The 25,406-nt window shown below is 43.6% G+C and overlaps 1 protein-coding gene across 1 annotated transcript; it reads left to right on the forward strand.

The window, feature by feature from the left end:
* The first annotated feature begins 545 nt into the window (after positions 1 to 545).
* LOC139401957 (dual specificity mitogen-activated protein kinase kinase 6-like) lies at positions 546 to 25,406 on the forward strand. Its single transcript, XM_071145983.1, has 12 exons — positions 546 to 980; positions 10,742 to 10,811; positions 11,533 to 11,581; positions 12,185 to 12,298; positions 13,425 to 13,544; positions 15,562 to 15,678; positions 16,386 to 16,437; positions 16,695 to 16,822; positions 20,117 to 20,194; positions 20,531 to 20,670; positions 22,712 to 22,757; positions 23,080 to 25,406. Exons 1-12 carry the CDS (start codon positions 962 to 964, stop codon positions 23,155 to 23,157), a joined length of 1,011 nt encoding a protein of 336 aa, XP_071002084.1. The 5' UTR covers positions 546 to 961; the 3' UTR covers positions 23,158 to 25,406.

Genomic DNA, 25,406 nt, shown 5'->3' on the forward strand with positions numbered 1-25,406 from the left:
ACGATGTGAGCAAATGAGGTGAGATAAGGGAGGTAAAGGCAAAAAAAGGCCATGGTGGCAAAGTAAATACAATATAGCAAGTCAAACACTGGAATGGTAGATTTGCAGTGGAATAATGTGCAAAGTAGAAATAATGGGGTGCAAAGGAGCAAAATAAATAAATAAATAAAATAAATACAGTAGGGAAAGAGGTAGTTGTTTGGGCTAAATTACAGGTGGGCTATGTACAGGTGCAGTAATATGTGAGCTGCTCTGACAGCTGGTGCTTCAAGCTAGTGAGGGAGATAAGTGTTTCCAGTTTCAGAGATGTGTGTATGGGGATATCTCCCTGAAATCAAAATGCTTTGAAGCCATTGAAAACCACAAATTGTACAATGGCATTCTTAGAATTGATATATATATTTTTAAATTATGATTGTTGTGACCATGGACGGGTCTTGGACATGTCCACACTTGTTGGCAATGACAGCAGAGACTACATATCCCACAACTATGTACAACACAGGGAGGAAAAACGTCATAACGCATTTGACGCTCGAGCTTTCAGATGTCAGATTGATCGAGTTCGTTTTGCATAGCCCGGTGCCCCGGATAAACAGGGTTGACTCATTTTAGACCATTCCATTGGTCCTGAATAAAAATCTCCACACATCCGGAGCACCGGGCTATGAAAAACGAATCCGACCACTTCTTCGCTGTCTAAAAAGTGTACAGTTTGGTAATGTAACGTTATCGAGTTAAATTCCCCGGAATTCATATGTGCTTTCGGTTTATAACTTTTTTTTTTTAACTAGAAGCCCTGCGACACGGAGACAAACTAACACAACATGCATGAAGATTGAAACAGACTTGCATCGTAGTTGCAGGACAAGCCGCAGCTTCTGAGCGGGGTAGATGCAGGGAGGGAGGGAGTAAAAAAGTCTTTGTGCTTCCCCTCCCCCTCGTCAAAGCAAAGGGGGAAATGTCTCTTTCGAAAGGAGGTAAGAATTTTAACAATAATGTTAATCGTGCAACAAGACTGAATTTCCGATAAAGATGCATTGCTGGAAGTCAGGGTTATGTATTGCGTCATTGCATTAGACGTTTTTTAAAATATCAGTTCGTTTCCGGCTTAACGTTAGGGTCTGTCCTTGTACAAAGTTGCTAGCTAACTCCAGCTAGCTACGGTACAAGTTGTAATGTGGTGCCTAATTGCATTTCTCTGTAACCTGGTTAGAAACCATAAAATGTATGCGGATTCCCCGTGGTTGGCTGTTTCCTGTCAATTCCTGGAAATTTAAACAATTTGTGAACACGCGATAACGTTGCTAACGTTAGTTAGGCTACTTGGGTCTGTAAATTGCAACTGTTGCTTGTTCGTTAGCTACCTTCCTACCGAGTTAACGTTACCTATAGCATTGTCTATTCGACCAAACGAAAAGTGCGTAGCTAGCCACACCGGTATCGATGTAACGTTAACTATATCGCGTGCGTTATTTTATTGGGAGCACGCATGCCATGCCTCGCGACTTGTCGTTTTGATGGGAAACCATGAGTCATGTATTTTTCCGACAGCGTTACTTGGTCTAATATTACCGTGTGCGTCGTCTCTCACGCATTCTTGCAATAGTTGTTCACTTATATTTGTCTCGCACATTTTCTACAAATGCCTGATCTATCATACAGTTAGTTAGGTCTCCCTCTGACACTAAGTGATGTGTAGTTAGCTAGCAACAAGCAATGCTGAATTAAAAACACCTGGTGGAAAATAAATCAAGGCCCTCCTACGTCACACATGGGGACATTATGTTGTTGATGATGTGATATTATGCTACACCATCGTTTCCAAAACTCTTGTCCTGGGGATCCCAAGGGGTACACATTTTGGTTTTTGCCTTAACACTAACCGTTACACAGCTGATTCAAAATATCAACTGATTATCAAGCATTCATTATTTGAATCAGCTGTGTAGTGCTAGGGCAAACAACAAAACATGCACCCCTTGAAGTCCCCAGCACCAATTTGGGAAGTGCTGATCTACACAATCCTAACTGGCATTACCACCAGGATTGTGAGAGGCCTGCTCACTGACTATTATGCTATCACAGGCAGCCCCTCTATAGCCTAGCTACCTGAATGCATGTGTTGACTTGTACTTCCAGCGACTTCTGCAACCTGTGGTTGTACAGCTGCTACACTGTTGTGCTATGCTGACGTTATTGGTGCTCACCTTTCTTTCGGGAGCAGCAACAGCCTGTTTGCTTATAGTAAAAGTGTAGGATGAGCCCTGGGTTTTCCGTTGTGTCTGGACTTTTCTTGACCGCTGTAGTCAGTTTCACTTTGTTTAAGGTATTGGGTGGAGTTGGCTTAAGTGCTTTGCAATGCTTGTTTGTTCATTTCAAGTTGCTGTTGCTTAAGGATGGTTTTTACAACAAATAAAGCACTCTTCTACAATGGTGTTTGCCCTGCCCATACAAGAAATGTCAGCTGCAATGTGACACATTTTCAAGCACCCCGTTTTTGTTTTACATTGATCTTTTAGTAATTTAGCAGACGCTCTTATCCAGACTGATTTACAGACAGGGCTAGGCTTTAGCACAGTGGGTTAACACGGTCTGACCGGTGTGCCTTCTGACAGGCAGCCAGTCCCATCCTGGGATGGTTTATCTCCATGGAAAGTGCGTTGTAGTCCAGGACTAGGTTTAGAGGTAAACTAATTTGTATTTTATTCGTATCCCCCATTAGCTGTTGCTAAAGCAGCAGCTACTCTTCCTGGGGATCCACAAAAAACCCATAACATAATCCCAGAACGTCAATAGACAAGAACGACTGAACTACACATCTTACATAACAATAGAACCCTAAAAAGGTCCTACTGACAGTTACACACATTACTGAGTTACCCACACATCAGTACATGTACTTATGCCCCAGAGTTATTTGGGTCAGACAGGGGAGAGGCATTTTGATGTGTTGTTTTATTCATGTTTTTTCTCTTTAAGATAACTTTGCTGTTTGCTTGAGTCATTTGAGATGGAAATGAGTTTCACGCAGCAATATCGGGCCGATTTCGACAACAACTAAGAACAGTGAAGCACAAGGCTAAACGTCTCTGCTATTTTGGTCCCGTACCTACCACGTTGTAGGAGTGTGACGTGAACCTGTGCACATGCACAGAAACTCTTGACAGTGAGAGAGCACTGCTGCTTGTCCAGGGTGAAAAAATAACCTGTTACTTGGTAGCTTCATCGTTGCCGGTTTAAGCGGGTTGATGGTGGCTCGTGACCCAGCTATTCACGCCGTCATCCAATGGGCTGCCCAAGAATTCTGAGTATTCATCTTTACACAGAAGACATAGCATACCTTGTGCAGGAGTCTTCAAACCAGTGCACCTGTCTGTGACTAAAGCCGGGTGGGGTTATTTTCCTCTAGAAGGTAGTGAATCACCTGTAACATGAGACACACACCACAGCTACGGCTGTAGCTAGATTAGTCAGCATCAATTATTTCAGTTTACCGCCTATAGGCTCTTGTTGTGCATGGTTCAGGCCGTTGAGGGGAGACTTGTGTCATGTCTGATGGCGGCGTCCAAACTCAAGAATCGATGGCTGACGCGCACATTCATTCCATCTTGTGAATTGAATGGAAAAATAAAGTTGATTTTGGTTACATATGGCCTTGACTATACACACACCACTCGTTATTTTACAACGCTTTACAAAACCATCTGTGTAGCAGGTAGAATGTCACATTGACACGATGCTGATGGCAAAGCAACTCGTATAGTGGAGTGTAAGCCCACTGTCTATAACCAAAGGGTTGTCGTGCAGTAAGCTTATTTGGCTGGGTTTAGGGTTCAGGTGGATGTACCAGGGGTTCAGAAAGCTGGAGGAGAGCTATGCCCAATGACATCATGCTTCCCGAAGGATCACGTGACAGCTATTCAGAAAGGATGTCTTGTTTGGTTGGGAGTCATCCTCTCTTGCCTGGATACAGGCACTAGAGGGGAGTGCACACCTGCCTGCCCCCCCCCCCCACCCCCCACCCCGAGGAAGTTAACACAGTAAGCATCGTCCATATGGGCTACCATTTGTAACATGAGAACTTCCAACTTGGTTTCGTCGACGTCAGACATTCCCACAAAGAAAGTGTTGGATACTGCATAGTCCCATGCCTGAAATGCTTAGAGTTGTAGGATTTTTAATAGCTCCTTCATTGAAATGAGGCCTGATGTGGGCCTAGCTGTCTACTAGTCAAATATGTGACCTCAGACACTCAAGGTATACTGTATGTCAGGGAGTTCAGCTGAAATAGAGTGCCACGTAAGATCCGTTTCTGCCATGCATTTTAGCTATGCATTACGAGCTAAGGGCAGTATTTAGCCAAACGAAATAGTTTCTTGCCATGCTTAAAACAATGTTGCGCTGTGGATCAGCTTTAATATTGCAGATTGTGGCTTCTAACAATGTAATTGTCTGCATCATTTCCAATCCCCCATATATATATTTTTTATAAAAAACAATATATATTAACAACAATTTCATTGAGTTTACTAAATTACAGTGAGGAAATCAGTCAATTGAAATGCATTTGGATTTCACATGACTGGGAATACAGATAAGCATCTGTTGGTCACAGATACCTTTAAAAACATTTTTAAAATGCGCCTCACAATGGGACTCAGGATCTCACCACGGTATTGTACATTCAAATTGCCATCGATAAAATGTGTCGTTGTCTGTGTCGTTGTCTGTAGCTTATGCCTATACCATAACCCCACCGGCTTCATGGGGCACTCTGTTCACACCCTTGACATCAGCAAACCACTATCACAGTGCCATCCGTTTTGTCACCAACGCCCCATATACTACCCACCACTGTGACCTGTATACTCTCGTTGGCTGGCCCTCACTTCATATACGTCGCCAAACCCACTGGCTCCAGGTAATTTATAAGTTGTTGCTAGGTAAAGCTCCGCCTTATCTCGGCTCACTGGTCACCACCCACCTGCAGCACGCGCTCCAGCAGGTATATTTCACTGGTCACCCCCAAAGCCAATTCCTCCTTTGGCCGCCTTTCTTTCCAGTTCTCTGCTGCCAATGACTGGAACGAACTGCAAAAATCTCTGAAGCTGGAGACTCATATCTCCCTCACTAACTTTAAGCACCAGCTGTCAGAGCAGCTCACAGATCACGGCACCTGTACATAGCCAGTCTGTAAATAACCCATACAAATACCTCATCACCATATTGTTATTCATTTTGCTCCTTTGCACCCCAGTACCGCTACTTGCCCACTCATCTTCTGCACATCTATCACCCCAGTGTTTAATTTGCCATACTGGAATAATTTTGCCACTATGGCCTATTTATTGCGTCACCCCCCTTATCCTACCTCATTTTCACACACTGCATTTAGACTTTCTCTATTGTATTATTGACTGTATGTTTGTTTTTTCCATGTGTAACTCTGTGTTGTTGTTTGTGTCACACTGCTTTGCTTTATCTTGGCCAGGTCACAGTTGTAAATGAGAACTTGTTCTCAACTAGCCTACCTGGTTAAATAAAGGTGTTCTCAACTAGCCTACATGGTTAAATAAAGGTGAAATAAAAATAAATACAAAAACAGCCTGGAGGTGTGTTGGGTCATTGTCCTGTTGAAAAACAAATGATTGTCCCACTAAGTGCAAACCAGATGGGATGGTGTATCGCTGCAGAATGTTGTGGTAGCCATGCTGGTTAAGTGTGCATGGAATTCTAAATAAATCACAGACGGTGCTTTGCTGGTGACACTATCATACCTCCTCCATGCTTCACGGTGGGAACCACACATGCGGAGATCATCTCACAAGGACATGGCGGTTGGAACCAAAAATCTCAAATTTGGTTTCCACTGGTCTAATGTCCATTGCTCGTGTTTCTTGGCCCAAGCAAGTCTCTTCTTGTTGGTGTCCTTTAGTAGTGGTGTCTTTGCAGCAATTTGACCATGAAGGCCTGATTCATGCAGTCTCTGAACAGTTGATGTTGAGATGTGTCTGTTACTTGATCTCTGTGAAGCATTTATTTGGGCTACAATCTGAGGTACAGTTTAACTCTAAGGAACTTATCCTCTGCAGCAGAGGTAACGCTGGGTCTGTCTTTCCTGTCCTCATGAGAGCCAGCTTCATCATAGCACTTGGTTTTTGCGACTGCACTTGAAGAAACTTTAGAAGTTCTTGAAATGTTATGGATTGACTGACCTTCATGTCTTAAAGTAATGATGGACTGTTGTTTCTCTTTGCTTATTTGACCTGTTCTTGTCATAGTATGGACTTAGCCCTAGTTGGTAAAATACCATCTTCTGTGTACCACCCCTACCTTGTCGCAGCACAACTGATTGGCTCAAACGCATAAAGAAATTCCACATTCACTTTTATCAAGGCACACCTGTGTGTTGAAATTAATTCCAGGTGACTACCTCATGAAGCTGGTTGACAGAATGCCAAGTGTGCGCAAAGGGTGACTACTTTGAAGAATCTCAAACAAATCAAAATATATTTGATATTTAACACTTTTTTGTTGTTACTATATGATTCCATATGTGTTATTTCATAGTTTTGATGTTTTCATTATTATTCTACAATGTAGAAAATAGTACAAATAAAGTGTGGAATGTGTAGGTGTCAACTTTTGACTGGTTGTGTGTGTGTGTATTTTATATATATATATATATATAACATAACAGTTGTATTGGTTGCAAAAATGTTGTATAATTTGAATTGTAAAAACTCAGTTTTGAATCCGGCGTGGTTTTGTGAATCCTTAACTCCTCCCCTTTCCACTTGCCGCCTCCATTTTTGCAGTGATGCTGCAGTCAGTTGGTTGTAATTTTGAATACAGCAGACATTTCCATATTTTTGTTAACAATTCCACCCGTCCTATTTATATCATTTACAAATATTAAACCATTTTTAAACATATTTTTCAAAAACGTTATTTTTTGTTGTTGTTGAGTTTAACAATATTTGTTTAATCCACCAGAAAACACTGAACAAATATTAAACCAAATTTGCAACCAGCTTTCTATGGCTGGTTTTAAAAATAGCGATATTTTGGAGAAAGTGAATGAAGGCGAGTAAGGCCATGCTACTTCAGTTGGGACAAAGGCTGTTTTTATACTGTTGTTCTAGGTCATTTTAAGAAGGTTTTGAATGCTCTTTTTTTAGCTCGACGGAGGAAATGAACATCTATTTTTACTCTGCTGGGTGCATGTGAGCATAGCACAAGTCAATGAATCTCCCCTCGCTGTGTTTCACTGGGAAGTCAATGAATCTCCCCTCGCTGTGTTTCACTGGGAAGTCAATGAATCTCCCCTCACTGTATTTCACTGGGAAGTCAAAGAATCTCGTCTTATTGGGAAGCTGGATGTCTGCAGTGGCTCATCTGAGGAGAGCACGAGATGCTACCAGTCCAGTCTATACGAACTTGCTTTCCTCCAGATATGTAGGTTATTTGCTAACATTTAGCCTACTGTGCATGTACTGTGCATGTACTGTGCATGTACTGTGTATGTACTGTGTATGTACTGTGTATGTACTGCATGTACTGTGTATGTACTGCAGAGAATCCACCCACGGTTAGGCTGCACTGTATTACCCAGCCAACACAGCACACCCAACCTAAATGCTTCACTTGAAACATTGCATAACGCTGCACTGCCTTGCGTTTATGAAGGGTGTCTCTGATGCTCTCTGCAGCCCTTTTTCCCAGTTGTTAGTGGTACAGGGAGCCATTGGAAGCTTTAAACAGCAAGTGGTGTTTAAGTGTCTGGTTACTTCTGAGCCAATGTACACTATATACGAAGGTATGTGGAAACCCTTCAAATGAGTGGATCGGTCTCTTTCAGCCACACCCCATGCTGACAGGTGTATAAGATCGAGCACACAGCCATGCAATCTCCATAGACAAACGTTGGCAGTAAAATGGCCTTACACGGAACCCAAACCGGCTGCGCGTGCTATCGTGCATACATTTATTTTGTCCCCCTTACACCAAACACGATCACAACACACAGGTTAAAATATCAAAACAAACTCTGAACCGATGACATTAATTTGGGGACAGGTCGAAAAGCTAGCTAATTTGTCCTATTTAGCTAGCTTGCTGTTGCTAGCTAATTTGTCCTGGGATATAAACATTGAGTTATTTTAACTGAAATGCACAAGGTCCTCTACTCCGACAATTAATCCACACATAAAACGGCCATCCGAATCTAGTCCAACGCTCTAACCACTAGGCTACCCTGCCGCCCCACATTTAACCAGGTAGGCTAGTTGAGAACAAGTTCTCATTTACAACTGTGTGACCTGGCCAAGATAAAGCAAAGCAGTGCGACACAAACAACAGTTACACATGGAATAAACAAGCATACAGTCAAATAACCCAAGAGAGTCTATATACAGTGTGTGCAAATGGCGTGAGGAGGTAAGGCAATAAATAGGCCATAGTAGTGAAGTAATTACAATTGAGCAGATTAACACTGGAGTGATAGATGAGCAGATGGTGATGTGCAAGTAGAAATACTGATGTGCAAAAGAGCTGAAAAGTAAATAAAAACAATATGGGGATGAGGTAGGTAGATTAGATGGGCTATTTACAGATGGGCTATGTACAGCTGCAGCGATCCGTTAGCTGCTCAGATAGCTGATGTTTAACGTTAATGAGGGAAATATGTCTGCCGCTTCAGCGATTTTTGTTTTATTTTTATATTTTTTTGCAATTAGTTCCAGTCATTGGCAGCAGAGAACTGGAAGGAAAGGCGGCCAAAGTAGGTGCTGGCTTTGGGGATGACCAGTGAGATGTACTTGCTGGAGTGCGTGCTACGGGTGGATGTTGTTATCGTGACCAGTGAGCTGAGATAAGGCAGAGCTTTACCTAGCATCGACTTATAGATGACCTGGAGCCAGTGGGTCTGGCGACGAATATGTAGCGAGGGCCAGCCGACTAGAGCATACAGGTCGCAGTGGTGGGTGGTATAAGGGGCTTTGGTAACAAAGCCTTCCCAGAATTGTGGAGAATGTTATAGCAGCAAAGGGTGGACCAACTCCATATTAACGCCCATGGTTTGGAGTGAGCAGGTGTCCACATACTTTTGGTTATGTGGTGCTTCCTTGCCTAATGGCCCGTCTGGGTTAGAGGGAACATCATCATGTCCAGGTCAATGACAGTTGTTGTTCAGGACACGTACCAGGATGCATCTCAATGGTCTCAAGTGTCGTCATTTCCTCGTGTTCTTTCCAACACAGATCTACCAACATGGAGCAGAGCCTGTAATTGGCTACCTGCCAAGGTGGCTGGTGTAGAAGACATGCATGGGGTCGCTTTAGAGTTCATAAAGCTGCATCTTCAAAACGCAGTCCATCAAATCTGCCTTTTTAAAACCATTTCACCTGCATTTTATTTTGTTATTATTTTGCTTCAGTAGTGATCAGGGGCATAAAAATATAGTTTACCTTCACAGAAAATACATTAGTGCAAGACATTCGGCAGAAAATAGCTTCATTCATCAGATGACAATAAAGTGCAACTCTATTTGGCATTCAGCCACACAAGTAAATGAGCTTACAATGAAAAAGCTAGCTATATATATATATTTGTGTGTTATTATTATTTATTTTTTTAGCAAAAAACGATACATGGCCATCAAATTTCTATTGTTTATCATAGAAAGAATGTCGCTAGCTACATTTCCGGATGTTTTACTGGAAGCTAATCATGCATTTTACCAGAGAAAAGTAAAACAGAGAGTCAGTTCAGAGTGCTGTCTGCTGATAGAATGCCTGTTTCATGTATTCTCATCTGAGTGAAGTGCAACTGAAGCACAAAATTAGTCTAGGCACAAAAAAAGCATTTAAACCAGCATTTTACAAAACGCAGCAAGATTTTTATTTTGCGTTTTTCTTTTTTGTCTGTGTGAAAACCCAGAATTCTGCATTTAACAGGACCTCTGCAAATGTACCTGCCAATAGCTGGCAGAAATCAACCTGCCTCAGGCCCGGATGAGAGCAGATCCTAAATATCTTTCTGCTGCATCACTCCCACTCATCCAATGTTGTGCCGATCAGGAGAGGAGAAAGGGGTCCATGTTTAGACTATAGAGGCACAGTCCTCGGCTGAATCCCATGTTCCTTCAGTTGCTGTTGTAAAACAACAACCCCATGGTCCCATTACCCTAGCCTGGATGAGAAGTCCCCACTTGTTGCTTGTGAACAGTGTTAATGAATGCACTGTAGTGTGCATTTCACACAGGAGAGGTCTCTGGTCTCCATTGTGTAGGCAGAAGCAGACCTACTGCAGGAGCTAACATGAGTCACTGTTCAGTGAGTATTCCTCTGATTATGGTTGAGACTTTGGTTGGGACAAACCAAGGCGGTTAAATTGCTGCTTGTATGACAATAGGGTTAGACAACTGAGGGTAAATGAGTGAGGTAATCTGTTTGTGCTTTCTCGCTCTCTGTGTCATCGTTCTGATTTATGAGCGAGTCGTTCACCTGTTTTCTATTGTTGAGTAATCTCTGGGTAGATAACAAATGGAGCTGTACAGTCACTAACACGTTACGGTACTATTCGGAAGTCCACACCAAAAACAGTACCAAGCATTCTCACAACACATGGTTCAACTGGGGGTTTCTCTGTTCTGCTTTATTGAAAGTAAGAATTGACAGGTCATGGTATAGATAAGTTTTCTTAAAGAACTAGGCTGATCTTTCCTCTCCTCTCATAGGAAAGAAGAAGAACCCAGGCCTCAAGCTCTCCAAAGAGGTCTTTGATCAGCCCCCACCTGCAGCCGCAGCGTAAGGCTTCTTCTCTGTCATTGGTTGGCCGGATTCCAGGGTGTCTTTTTCGTGGTCGCGCTGTGCATCTCAGAAGATCGCTACATCATATTAACGTGGTTTCTGAGATGGTGGGCTAAACACTTCTCCGGATATTGTGAGAGCTCATCATCTGTGCAGCACGACTCCAAAAAAGATGCCCTGGAAATTAGCCACTGCTGTGTGTTTGTCACAAACGTGACGAGGACCTCAGTGCAGGTGATGTGTGTGTTTTAATTTCTTAATAATGGTGACGAGGACCTCAGTGCAGATGATGTGTGTGTTTTAATTTCTTAATAATGGTGAAGAGGACCTCAGTGCAGGTGATGTGTGTGTTTTAATTTCTTAATAATGGTGAAGAGGACCTCAGTGCAGGTGATGTGTGTGTTTTAATTTCTTAATAATGGTGAAGAGGAAAACCCCTGATGCCAGAGAGAAGCTAACAAAAGAAACAGGGAGAGGTAGCTGTACAGTAATAGAGGATGTGGTTATGGTTTTATATGCAGATGTCATTACCTGAACCTCCTCTTTCACACCCTAAATTCTACCACCCAGGTTTCACATAGCATCTTGTCAAACTACAGTCGTACAGTGGGATGTTCAATAAGAAAGAGCATTAGTTGTTTGTGTTAAGTTTGATATCGATGTCACATCTTTAAACGAATGCATGGTATTAATCCCACTACCTATCCTCTCTCCTCAGCCCCCCTCGAGATCTGGATTCCAAAGCCTGTGTTACCATTGGAGAAAAGGTAGGGAAGGGAGGAACGTTGTGCTCAGACTGTAGTACTTCACTTTCTATCACCTTTTGTGGTTTTACTTGGGTCATGTTCATTAGACACCAAACGGACGAAAACGGACTGAAACAGCGAGGGGTTGCTTGGGGTGTATTCATTACGCCAATTCTGTTGGAAAACGTTTCTTAACCGGAATGGGGCCGGACCTGAATTTGTCCAATAGAAAGTCATGTTTTGTAACTTTGGACTAATGCTTACACCCCTGGACTGGTCCTATAAGAAGCACTTACTTTTGTTTTAATTTCTGAATAATCCTGATGAAAGAAACCACTGATGCCAGAGAGAAACTAAACAGAAAGACAGGGAGAGTGTTGAAGAGAGTTGTACTGTAGTCAACGATAAGTATATGGTTTTGGTGTCAAAATGGTGATGTCATTACCTGACTCAGAAATCCTAAACTAAACCACCTGGGTCCAATACGAAATATGTATTTTTGTTTTCCGATGGGGCCTAATGAACACGACTCTGGGGTTTTCTCTTTTGCATGTATTGGTTGAACGTGATGTGATTGGCTGATAGACCTCTGTCTCTCTCCACTGTGTTTCTCCCTCTGGTCAGAACTTTGTTATGAAGGCAGATGACTTGGAGCAGATTGGGGAGCTGGGTAGAGGAGCGTATGGCGTGGTGGACAAGATGAGACATGTGCCCAGTGGGCTTATCATGGCCGTCAAGGTGGGTGGAGTGCTCCAGGGTGCATGTTTAATGAGCCAATGTTATGGAACGTTGCAGATAGAAATGCCAGGAATAGAGACAACACGATTCCTTATGTCAGAGGTGTGTTTGTTCTACATAGCATATGTGTATCTGAATGTTTCAAAATGTTGCCTTCTACTGAAACAGACATTTTAGATTTCTGTACATTGCATTCGGAAAGTATTCAGACCCCTTGATGTGAATAAGGTATTTCATTCATTCATTATTTCTGAATTACTGAATCCATTTTAGAATAAGGCTGTAACGTAACAAAATGTGTAAAGAGTCTACGGATCTGAGATCTTTCCGACGGCACTTTATCAGAGATGTTTATTAGATGTTTTCAAAAGTCAAAACAGACATTTTCTATTTACATATCTGAGATGTTGATTATATAAGTGTGCGTGTCACTTTTAAAGACGAGCCACACAGCTCTATCTCAACATCAACACTCCTGACCAACACAGACAACTCCTATGGTCATTTTGGGCTCCCGAGTGGCACAGCGGTCTAAGGCACTGCATTTCAGTGCTAGAGGCGTCACTACAGACCCTGGTTCGATTCCAGGCTTTATCGCAACCGCCCGTGATTGGGACTCCCATAGGGCGGCGCACAATTGGCCCAGCTTTGTCCAGGTTAGGGTTTGGCTGGGGTAGGCCATCATTGTAAATAAGAATTTGTTCTTAACTAGGTAAATAAAGGTTAAATAGGTAAATAAAGGTTAAATATGTTTTTATTGTCAAGCCAAACGGGACAATGAATGACCTCTGAGCAGATGATGTATTTTGTTTTAATTTCTGAATAATCCTGATGAAAGAAACCACTGATGCCAGAGAGAAAAAAACAGGTCGTTTAACGGTAATAGATGAGGTTATGGTGTCGTATGCAGATGTCATACCAAATTTAAAGTTTATTTTCACCGGGAAGTCATCATCTTTAACAAGAATGCCCCTGAACTATATGTAATTTACACACAAAAATAAAATAGATACATTATGGAAGAGATAGTTAGTGTTCCTGTGAGTCTTCCATTCAAATTGCCGTGGTCTGAGCCAAAGGGCTTTGTTCCTTCTAGTGATTGTATTTCTGTGACTGCCCCCCCCAGAGGATCCGGGCCACAGTGAACACCCTGGAGCAGAAGAGACTGCTGATGGACCTGGACATCTCCATGAGGACCGTGGACTGCTTCTTCACGGTCACCTTCTACGGCGCTCTCTTCAGAGAGGTCAGCTCTCAGCACCACATCTGTAGCACAGCCTGGGTTTGCCTGGACACTGTCACTCAGCACCACATCTGTAGCACAGCCTGGGTTTACCTGGACACTGTCACTCAGCACCACATCTGGAGCACAGCCTGGGTTTACCTGGACACTGTCACTCAGCACCACATCTGTAGCACAGCCTGGGTTTACCTGGACACTGTCACTCAGCACCACATCTGTAGCACAGCCTGGGTTTACCTGGACACTGTCACTCAGCACCACATCTGTAGCACAGCCTGGGTTTACCTGGACACTGTCACTCAGCACCACATCTGTAGCACAGCCTGGGTTTACCTGGACACTGTCACTCAGCACCACATCTGTAGCACAGCCTGGGTTTGCCTGGGCACTGTCACTCAGCACCACATCTGTAGCACAGCCTGGGTTTGCCTGGACACTGTCACTCAGCACCACATCTGTAGCACAGCCTGGGTTTGCCTGGACACTGTCACTCAGCACTACATCTGTAGCACAGCCTGGGTTTGCCTGGACACTGTCACTCAGCACCACATCTGTAGCACAGCCTGGGTTTGCCTGGACACTGTCACTCAGCACCACATCTGTAGCACAGCCTGGGTTTACCTGGACACTGTCACTCAGCACCACATCTGTAGCACAGCCTGGGTTTGCCTGGACACTGTCACTCAGCACCACATCTGTAGCACAGCCTGGGTTTGCCTGGACACTGTCACTCAGCACCACATCTGTAGCACAGCCTGGGTTTACACAGGCAGCCCAATTATTGTATTTTGCCCATTTATTGGCAAAAATTCTGATTGTTCAAAATACCAATTATTGGCCAAATTTCTGAATTGGGTTACTTGTGTAAACAGCTAGCACACCGTCAAATTAAGATGGAGTTATCTGGACTTAATTTGAATTGGTAATAAGGAAAACCTGTCCTTGTTTCATTCCCTTCATCAACTGGTTGGAAAAGACTTAACAGGTTGTTACTTTCCCCAGCAAGAAAACCAACAATTGTCACTCAAACCGAAAGGGGAACTAAGAGTCACTGAGAACAACCAAAAGGAAACGGGTGGGTTTTAGGAGGGGTTCTGAAGGTCACTCATGGGGGTGTCGAGATGGGAACCAGCACAGGTGTAACACGTGCTGACTAACGAGATGGGGGGGGACCAGCACAGGTGTAACACGTGCTGACTAACGAGATGGGGGGGGAACCAGCACAGGTGTAACACGTGCTGACTAACGAGATGGGGGGGGAACCAGCACAGGTGTAACACGTGCTGACTAACGAGATGGGGGGAACCAGCACAGGGGTAACACGTGCTGACTAACGAGATGGGGGGGAACCAGCACAGGTGTAACACGTGCTGACTAACGAGATGGGGGGGGGGACCAGCACAGGTGTAACACGTGCTGACTAACGAGATGGGGGGGGGGCCAGCACAGGTATAACACGTGCTGACTAACGAGATGGGGGGGGACCAGCACAGGTGTAACACGTGCTGACTAACGAGATGGGGGGAACCAGCACACGTGTAACACGTGCTGACTAACGAGATGGGGGAGAACCAGCACAGGTGTAACACGTGCGGACTAACGAGATGACACCAGTCAGTGCGCCCTACGTGCTAAAGTACTATACGTGGTAAAAGTCCAACCTCAAAACATAAATGGAAAAAACTAACCTGTGAAAACGACATTATGGTGGAAGCCTGTGGCTAGGCTGGCTTTCACTTGGCCACTTCTTTCTTCCCTCAAATACATTTTCAATTCAGTTGGGTTTTCAAACTACGATTAAAAGTAGTCTCCTCTGTATTAGTCATGGAAGGACTGATTTTGTTTTTATTTGTGTGTTTTTGTGTGTGTCACACTGACGTCTGTGCAGATGATGTATTTTGTTGTAATTTCTGAATAATCCTGATGAAATAAACCACTGATGCCAGAGAGAGAAAACAAACAGGCTGAGTATTTTAAAGAGGTAGTTGTACAGTAATAGGTGTTGTCTCTGCGTTGCCAGGGTGACGTGTGGATCTGCATGGAGCTGATGGACACGTCTCTGGATAAGTTCTACAAGCAGGTGATCGATAAAGGCATGACCATCCCTGAAGACATCCTGGGGAAGATCACTGTAGCGGTGAGCGGACACCTGGGTCGTGTTCATCAATGGAGATCATTTTAAAAATGATTTGCAATGGAAAACAAATTAGTTTCTTATTGGTCCAGATAGTCCCTCCCTGTTTTAGTTTTTTTTATTCTGTTTGAAATGAGTTTCTTATTGGTCCAGATAGTCCCTCCCTGTTTTAGTTTTTTTTATTCTGTTTGAAATGAGTTTCTTATTGGTCCAGATAGTCCCTCCCTGTTTTAGTTTTTTTTATTCTGTTTGAAATGAGTTTCTTATTGGTCCAGATAGTCCCTCCCTGTTTTAGTTTTTTTTATTCTGTTTGAAATGAGTTTCTTATTGGTCCAGATAGTCCCTCCCTGTTTTAGTTTTTTTATTCTGTTTGGTGCCTAATGAGCACCACCCTGCAGGGTAGCTGAATAATGCTTATAGCTGCAGTATAACGTCACACTGACCTCTGAGCAGATGATGTATTTTGTTTTAATTTCTGAATAATCCTGATGAAAGAAACCACTGATGCCAGAGAGAGAGAACAGAACAGAAAGACATGCATAATGCTGTAGTCCACTTTCCTATTGATATGATTTATATGGTCATCTTTAAGAAGTGTCCACAGCAGCTTGTTGTGATGCTGTATAAGGAACAGGCACACAGTTCCCTCGGGTTATCCGGAGTGATGTCATTAAAATGCAGTGTGTGTGTAACTGCTTCTCTCTCTCCAGATCGTCAAGGCTTTGGAGCATCTGCATAACAAACTGTCAGTGATACACCGAGGTAAATTAATGATACGGTTTCGTTAGCCTGCCGAGCTAAAGCCAAGGCAAACACAGCTCCCCAAGCTAACACAAGTCTTCATGTCTTGGGCACGGTTACTCATCACTCGATCACCTCCTTTACTCATGTTGATCTGAAATGGCCCTTTATTTGATTTGTATTATTATTATTACTTATTATTTGCTCTCCGCCACGCTTGGAGGGACTAAACTATTCCTGATGATTAAAATGTGTTTGTTTTTTATAACTTTGTGCAGATGTGAAGCCGTCCAACGTGCTGATCAACACACAGGGCCAGGTGAAGATGTGTGACTTCGGCATCAGCGGCCACCTGGTGGACTCTGTGGCCAAGACCATGGACGCCGGCTGCAAGCCCTACATGGCGGTGAGTAGGAATGGGTGCGCTCTGACACCTTCTCGGCCATGTTCAGTAGGCAACAGGGTTTCTGTCAGCCGGTAATAGACGGCTTTTTAAAATTTATTTATGAAAAGCCAAAAAAAATGTAGTTGCCGAGGGACAAAATAAAAACTCCTATTGCAGAATAATGTGTTTTAGCCCGTTGATTGATGGAAATACCAGTCGACGGAAAAGCATTTGACCGGTCACGCTTACAGTGCATTCAGTACAGTATTCAGACCTGATTTAAAAATGGATTAAATTCATTTATTTTTATAATGACAAATCGAAAACAAGTTTTTGCAGAAATATTTGCAAATGTATTACAAATAGAAATACCTTACTTGCATAAGCTTCCAGACCCTTTGCTGTGAGACTCGAAATTGAGCTCAGGTGCATCCTGTTTCCCATTGATCATCCTTGAGAGGTTTCTACAACTTGATTGGAGTCCACTTGTGGTAAATTGTGTTTCCCATTTATATATGCAACGGTATGTGTAGGCAACAGTGCGTCACACACCACTTTGTAATGAGCTGGAGGCAGTAACATTTTGAAAACAACATACTTACATGTAATTGTTTGAAACCTGAATGTTTTACTTCATGTTAGGAGACATGTCTTACCTTCCTTCAAAGTAAAATCCCACCATAGAAACGTGGTGGCAATTATTTTAGACTTCCATATGCCATTGAAACCAGTAGCATATTCAACTTTTCTTTCATTGTCCAGTAGCCAAAGGCACAATCCTAGTCATGTTAGCAACCCGTGCTAGTTGTTGCATCGTTAGTTCTCCCCTCTGTCTAAATTGTGTGTGATTTTTGACAACCGTGTTTTCATGCTAATTGCATTATGGAATAAACATCCGCGTATAACCTACTGCCTTGTGCTCATTGTTGTGCTAATAATGTGAATAAATAATGGTTTATTGACATTTGAAGTTAACGTTCTGCTCTGTCGCATCAGCCTCGTTATTTTATTTTAATGTAGCCCAGGCCTGCTGGTTGGATGGAATCCTTCGCCCCACAACTGTCCCAGAAGCCTACCAATAGAATAGGTCAACTTTTCTGCTATGGGGGGGTACTAGATTGACATAGGCGAGTGATGTTGCTGATGTTGGCTGAGGAGAAGGACACGTGACAGTCATTCTAACATCTTCAAATTGTTTATCAGAATTTGGTTATAAGGACGCACACCGTTGCATCCTGGAGTGGCATGTTCTGTTAAAATGAATAACCATCATCTGAACGTGATTTCAGTGGGTGGACTCCCTAATCAGATTACACACCCAATGTCTACATTTCTCAAATGTTCTGTTTAAACGAATAACCATCATCTGAAAGTGATTTCAGTGGGTGGACTCCCTAATCAGATTACACACCCAATGTCTACATTTCGTGAATGAGCACATTTCTCAAATGTCTGTTTAAATGAAAATGCTGCCGGTCAAATGTACCGCTCCACATTTTCCTAAAGGAAACCCTGTTTTAGAGAAGTTTGACACGTAAAGAAATCAAATGAAACTTCCATATCGGACAAGTTAACGTGGTACCTCCTACGTTTCCATTTTGTGCCGACTGAACACGACCCTGGTTGCAGCCAGGCTTCTTCAGGCATTGGTTGGCCAGATTGCAGGTTCTTTTTCGTGGTCAAGCTGTGCCTCTCAGGAGATTGCTACATCATATTGATGTGGTTCCTGAGATACTAAACGTGACGATGCTACATCATATTGATGTGGTTCCTGAGATACTAAACGTGACGATGCTACATCATATTGATGTGGTTCCTGAGATACTAAACGTGACGATGCTACATCATATTGATGTGGTTCCTGAGATACTAAACGTGACGATGCTACATCATATTGATGTGGTTCCTGAGATACTAAACGTGACGATGCTACATCATATTGATGTGGTTCCTGAGATACTAAACGTGACGATGCTACATCATATTGATGTGGTTCCTGAGATACTAAACGTGACGATGCTACATCATATTGATGTGGTTCCTGAGATACTAAACGTGACGATGCTACATCATATTGATGTGGTTCCTGAGATACTAAACGTGACGATGCTACATCATATTGATGTGGTTCCTGAGATACTAAACGTGACGATGCTACATCATATTGATGTGGTTCCTGAGATACTAAACGTGACGATGCTACATCATATTGATGTGGTTCCTGAGATACTAAACGTGACGATGCTACATCATATTGATGTGGTTCCTGAGATACTAAACGTGACGATGCTACATCATATTGATGTGGTTCTAAACGTGACGATGCTACATCAAACGTGACGATGCTACATCATATTGATGTGGTTCCTGAGATACTAAACGTGACGATGCTACATCATATTGATGTGGTTCCTGAGATACTAAACGTGACGATGCTACATCATATTGATGTGGTTCCTGAGATACTAAACGTGACGATGCTACATCATATTGATGTGGTTCCTGAGATACTAAACGTGACGATGCTACATCATATTGATGTGGTTCCTGAGATACTAAACGTGACGATGCTACATCATATTGATGTGGTTCCTGAGATACTAAACGTGACGATGCTACATCATATTGATGTGGTTCCTGAGATACTAAACGTGACGATGCTACATCATATTGATGTGGTTCCTGAGATACTAAACGTGACGATGCTACATCATATTGATGTGGTTCCTGAGATACTAAACGTGACGATGCTACATCATATTGATGTGGTTCCTGAGATACTAAACGTGACGATCTCCTCTGAGCAGATGATGTATTTTGTTGTAATTTCTGAATAATCCTGATGAAAGAAACCACTGATGCCAGAGAGAAACTAAACAGAAAGACAGGGAGAGTGTTGAAGAGGCAGTTGAACAGCGATAGTGAGGAGGACTGGGGAGAAGAGGAGAGGTGGCTCTGACACCGTCTGGGCCACGTTCAGTAGGCATCGCATGGAAAACGTCTAACACAACACATACTTAACACGACCCTGGTCTAGTGGTTGGGAGCGCACTGCCTGAATGAAATAGGACTGGTGCTTGTTGTGTTGATGTGGTTGTTATATGTTACAGTGGTATTCTTATCCTTGTTATATGTTACAGTGGTATTCTTATCCTTGTTATATGTTACAGTGGTATTCTTATCCTATATGATGTCGTTGTTATATGTTACAGTGGTATTCTTATCCTTGTTATATGTTACAATGGTATTCTTATGTGATGGCGTTGGTGTCATTGTGTAATGGTGTTGATAGTGTTTTCATTCCCTCGGTTTCAGCCGGAACGGATAAACCCCGACCTCAACCAGAAAGGCTACAGCGTTAAGTCAGACATCTGGAGTCTAGGAATCACAATGGTGAGTCACAGCACAATGGTGAGTCACAGCACAATGGTGAGTCACAGACATGATCAGCAATTCTTTCAACAGCAGGGTCATGTTCATTAGGCACCAAACAAGAAAATGGGACTGAAACGGAGAGGGGCTACCTGCATTTATGTGATTGTTTTCTGTTGCACCATTAGTTTGTAACGGTGTGTCCTAATGAATACAACCCTGGTCTGAGTGATGATTCTACTGTATTGTCCCATGTTTCTTTATGACGGTAAATACCAGTCTCCATAGTTGAAAGATGAGCTCCTGACTGCCTCCCTCTTGTGGGATAACAAACCTCTGTCTGGTCCTCTGCCCCAGATTGAGCTGGCCATTCTGAAGTTCCCCTATGACTCGTGGGGTACACCCTTCCAGCAACTGAAGCAGGTAGTGGATGAGCCCTCTCCACAGCTGCCCTCGGGCCGCTTCTCCCCTGAGTTTGTGGACTTCAGCTCCCAGTGGTGAGCCCATCTCTCTCTCCCTGTCTGCATTCCAAATGGCACCATCTTCTGTTTAGTAAGGAAGGAAATCAGAACTCATTTTTTTAACCAGGGGTCACCTTTTTTCTCCCCAAATACTGTAAAACTATTTGGTGGAATGTTTCCACGCTGAAAATATACAGAAACATTAGTTTGAAAAAGACTAGTGTATTTTCATAAGAATGATTAAGCCTAATCATATTAAACCAAACTGATGTTGTGGCTGTAATTCATCAGTGTGATCAGTGTTCAATGTTGTTAATCCATTTAGAAAATTCCAAAGAACAGGCAGAATAAACTAAATGGAACATCTGTAGGCCTATATTGAAAAGACAGATTTTGGTTTGTAACCCTGAAGAAATTTCAAAGTTCCAAACCGAGCCCCGTTCCAAACCGAGCCCCGTTCCAAACCGAGCCCCGTTCCAAACCGAGCCCTGTTTGAGAATAACAGTTCCTGATGCACATCACTTCACACTGGCAACCCTTTTTTTTTCATTTGGAAAAAGAATCTGTTGTGTTTTCTTGTTATATTAGATCATGTTTTTTGCTCTAAAATAGGTGTCTTGACTGTGATGAGTGCTCAGGAAATGAACAAAACCAGGCAATGCCATTGCAAAGCCATAGAGTTCTACATGCAAGCGCCCCTGCTGAGGTTACTGCCTTTTAGAAGATTCTGTTTCACCATATAATATGACCAGTTGATTTTATGCTTTCAAAAAATGAATCTTAAATGGCAATTGTTTTATTGACTGAATAGATAGATATACGCACACATATTGGTCTGTGTGTTCTAAAAGTAACAAAAAATAGATATATTCTCCATTCTGAGTTCTCTGAAAAAAATCCTGCGAGTAACTCGAACAGTTTTTAAAAAAAAATGTAAAATGTAAACCGCCCATCCCTACTATTTAGTGCACTACCTTTGACCAGGACCTATAGGAGTAGGGTTTAAAGTCCTGGTCAAAAGTAGGGCACTGTATAGGGAATAGGGTGTTATTTGGGATGCTACCTATCTGGCCTTACTGATGAGGCAGTTGAACCAAACACCACCAGGTGGCACTGCCCTGCTGACCCCTCCCTGTGGGTCCAGGCCTGGGCACTGCCCTGCTGTCCCCTCCCTGTGGGTCCAGGCCTGGGCACTGCCCTGCTGTCCCCTCCCTGTGGGTCCAGGCCTGGGCACTGCCCTGCTGTCCCCTCCCTGTGGGTCCAGGCCTGGGCACTGTCCTGCTGTCCCCTCCCTGTGGGTCCAGGCCTGGGCACTGTCCTGCTGTCCCCTCCCTGTGGGTCCAGGCCTGGGCACTGTCCTGCTGTCCCCTCCCTGTGGGTCCAGGCCTGGGCACTGTCCTGCTGTCCCCTCCCTGTGGGTCCAGGCCTGGGCACTGTCCTGCTGTCCCCTCCCTGTGGGTCCAGGCCTGGGCACTGTCCTGCTGTCCCCTCCCTGTGGGTCCAGGCCTGGGCACTGTCCTGCTGTCCCCTCCCTGTGGGTCCAGGCCTGGGTCCCCTTCAGCCTGTGCATCTCTGACTGCTACAACATATGTGGTTGGTGAGACTGATTGTGGGACTTCCTGGTTAAATGAAAGCATTTAAACCTTCTCCAGACATGATCAGATCTGTTTATCTGCCCAGTGTGAATGCACCCTGGGGGAAAAAGACAACCTGGAAATGAATCCACCTCCATTTTTGTGGACGACCCAGTTGTCCTGACCTAGTCCCGCCTTGGCCCACTCTATAAATGTCATGCTGTAGCTTATCTGGTGGAAATGTGTTTTGGTGTACTTAGAGTTGCACAATTACGGCAACTTTCCCAGGTTGGAGGATTCTGGATTTCCTGCTGATTCCTTTCTGATTCTGGGAATCTCCTAACTGAGATAACCTGGGATTTTTAGAAATGTTTTCCCAGATATCAGAATGTTGTCCTCAAACAGGCTTCGATGTGTTGGGGACTCTTACTAAAGGTATATTTTAAGAAGTGTCCAGTATTGAGGTATGTTTCTCAGTTGTTTGTTTTGTTTTCTCTCTGCAGCTTAAGAAAGAAACCCAACGAGAGACCCGCCTACACAGAACTAATGGTTGGTTTTAGATCCTCATCAGCATTTGTTTAAATCGGTGACCGGTGAATAGGTGTAATGTGGTTGGATTGTAGGCGTTGTTTTTCTCTCTTCATTCACAGTATCTTTGTAGAAGCTCACTTCCTGTCTCTGTTTCCTCTTTGTTATGTGTCCACAAGAGGACAGGCTTACCCAAGTGTTTAGTCAAACCATGAGGATGTGTTCTTGTATTTAAACCACATATGTTTAAGTCTTGTGTGTAAATGTGTACTTTCTGTTGGACTCCTGTTTATTTTTAGGAATTGTTGACTCATGGTGTTTTCTCATATATATTTTTTTACAGCAACACCCCTTTTTCACCCTGCATGACTCCAAAGAGACGGACGTAGCCAGCTTTGTCAAGATCATCCTGGCAGACTGACAGGCCCCTCCACCCACCAGGGTAGGAGGTAGGCGGGACTTCTCCACCCACCCACCAATCCAAGGCCTTTCAGAAAGCTGACTGGAATTGATCTGCCACACAACTCCAACTTTCTTTCCCCAAAGACTGACGACAGCTCACAGAGGCCACGTGGGAAAGCGCTTGTAATATGAACTCAAGATGTTGATGGTGTCCACCCAAACTGGAGATGGTCAACTCGCCCACGGGTCCAACAAACCTTTTCCCTCCCTCTACTCCTACAAACTGAACTGATTCAAACTCCTCACTGTACCAGTTTTCTGATTGGACAGTGTCTGTCAGCAGGAAGAAAATCTCTCTTTACACATACTGTATGTCCATCACTCTGAATTACACAGAAAGCCAAAAAGAATTGGGTGAAATGTGTACGTCTCTGTATAATGAATTGAAAAGATATATATTTTTCATTTATGCATTTTTATTTTTCCTGATACAGTTTGTAATACTGTATATTTTCATCAAATATGAATTTAAGGGTGTGTCTTTACTCTTTCTGAATGGTATCATGAGGGGAAGAGGTGACCTACATTTCTCGTCTCGCCTTCTGGTGATTGGTCAGTAATGGGACGGCAGCTGCTGTCGTCGGGCAGGGTTTGGGGAGGCTCTGGAGGGGTCAGACTCAGTAAGTTTCTTTGTAGAGGGAAGTTCAAAGGTGAAAGCGTGACTGGGGGCCCTGTACAAAAGGAATTGCAAGTCCTACCTAGGTCTCTTTGGTGGCATGGGAATGCAATGCTGACCCTATATACAACCCCCTCACCCATCTGTATACGCCCCTCTGCCCCGCCCCTTCCTAACCATTTGTATACGCCCCTCTGCCCCGCCCCTTTCCTAACCATCGGCTCTGTCACCAAGAGTGCTGTAAAGAGTATGTGAACAGTGTATTCTCATATAGTACATGGACTTGTAATTGGGGGAATGATAATGTAACTCCAGACTGCTGTATTTATCTTCCAGTCCCTCCGAGCCGTTTTAAAACTGTCTTTTCATTATTAATTGTGACTATTATCACTTGGTTTCCTAGATGTGGTTGGGGGCTGCTGTTTGACCCATTTTAACTTTTTAAATTTAAAATTTTTCTCAATTTCCTTTTCCCGAGTGGCGGACAGGAGCATGTCAGTATGGTGTTTCATCCCTGAAGCACAGAGAGGTCTACGGAGCCTCATGCCTTACACGGACAGTATGTCAGGGAACATCATTTATGTGTGTTGAAGATGTAAATACTATTTTGGACAACTTTTTTTCTCTTTTTAAATGTAACGTTGGCAACGTGGCGGCAGAGAGGACGTGTAGTCGTGTGCTACGCGGCTGATTGATGTGTTCTCGTTGGTTTTAATGCAGTCGTGTGAGAGAGGCAAACGCAGCCTGCTGACTCCTCCTGTAATCATCTGTTTGATCGATCTGCTGCAGCCACCTCTCAGGTTTCAATGCCCTGCTTTAAGTCAGTGGAGGCGGCCATGTTTATTTCCCCACCATGTTGTACCTCTCTCCAGCGCTGGGTTGTGTTCATTAGGCACCAAACGGAAGAAAACAAACCGTGAGGAACTACCTGGACTTGGTCCGAATAAGAAACGCTAATGTTCGGTTCCACGTTGCAAAATGTTAAAAGCTTCCCGTTGCATGCCCCAATGAACGCAACCCATTATGGTGGAAGACTACTTATGTGTGAGATCATTGCTAGGCTGTGAATGGGTACCTGCCATCTAGGCTTGAATCCCAAATCGACCCCACCCAATCCCTAGACAATCATCTAGGTCTGAGACCGATTTGGAGGTATGAGCACTATAACAAGGTGAAGTAATCACCATATTGGTTACAGTTACCACTCCATACTTTCTAGAAGTGCCCTGGGGAGTAGGGAGGCTCTGGGTTGATCTGGAACTCAATCCTCTGGACTCTGCTATGCAGTGGCCCTCAGGTCTTCCATCAGGACTATGAGAATCCTGCCATGTGACCGCCAGTGGTGGTGGTGGCACTTGCCCTTAGTGTTTTTAGGGTGCGCCCAAAAGGATGCCCTATTTCCTGTCTCTTCTTTCTAGGGAACCGGGTGCCATTTCAGACGCAGCCCTGGTCTGTAACTGGTAAGCCTACCCGGTCTTCTCTCAGCCTCTGACGTACATTGTAGTGGGCTTCTTATCAAAGTTGGTGGATGAGGAGTATTTATAATATGTGAGTAAAGAAGGGAAAGCAAATAAAGAGCTGCTGTGATTTGA

The sequence above is a fragment of the Oncorhynchus clarkii genome, unplaced genomic scaffold (assembly GCF_045791955.1).
Source record: "Oncorhynchus clarkii lewisi isolate Uvic-CL-2024 unplaced genomic scaffold, UVic_Ocla_1.0 unplaced_contig_1140_pilon_pilon, whole genome shotgun sequence".
Classification (NCBI taxonomy): domain Eukaryota; kingdom Metazoa; phylum Chordata; class Actinopteri; order Salmoniformes; family Salmonidae; genus Oncorhynchus; species Oncorhynchus clarkii.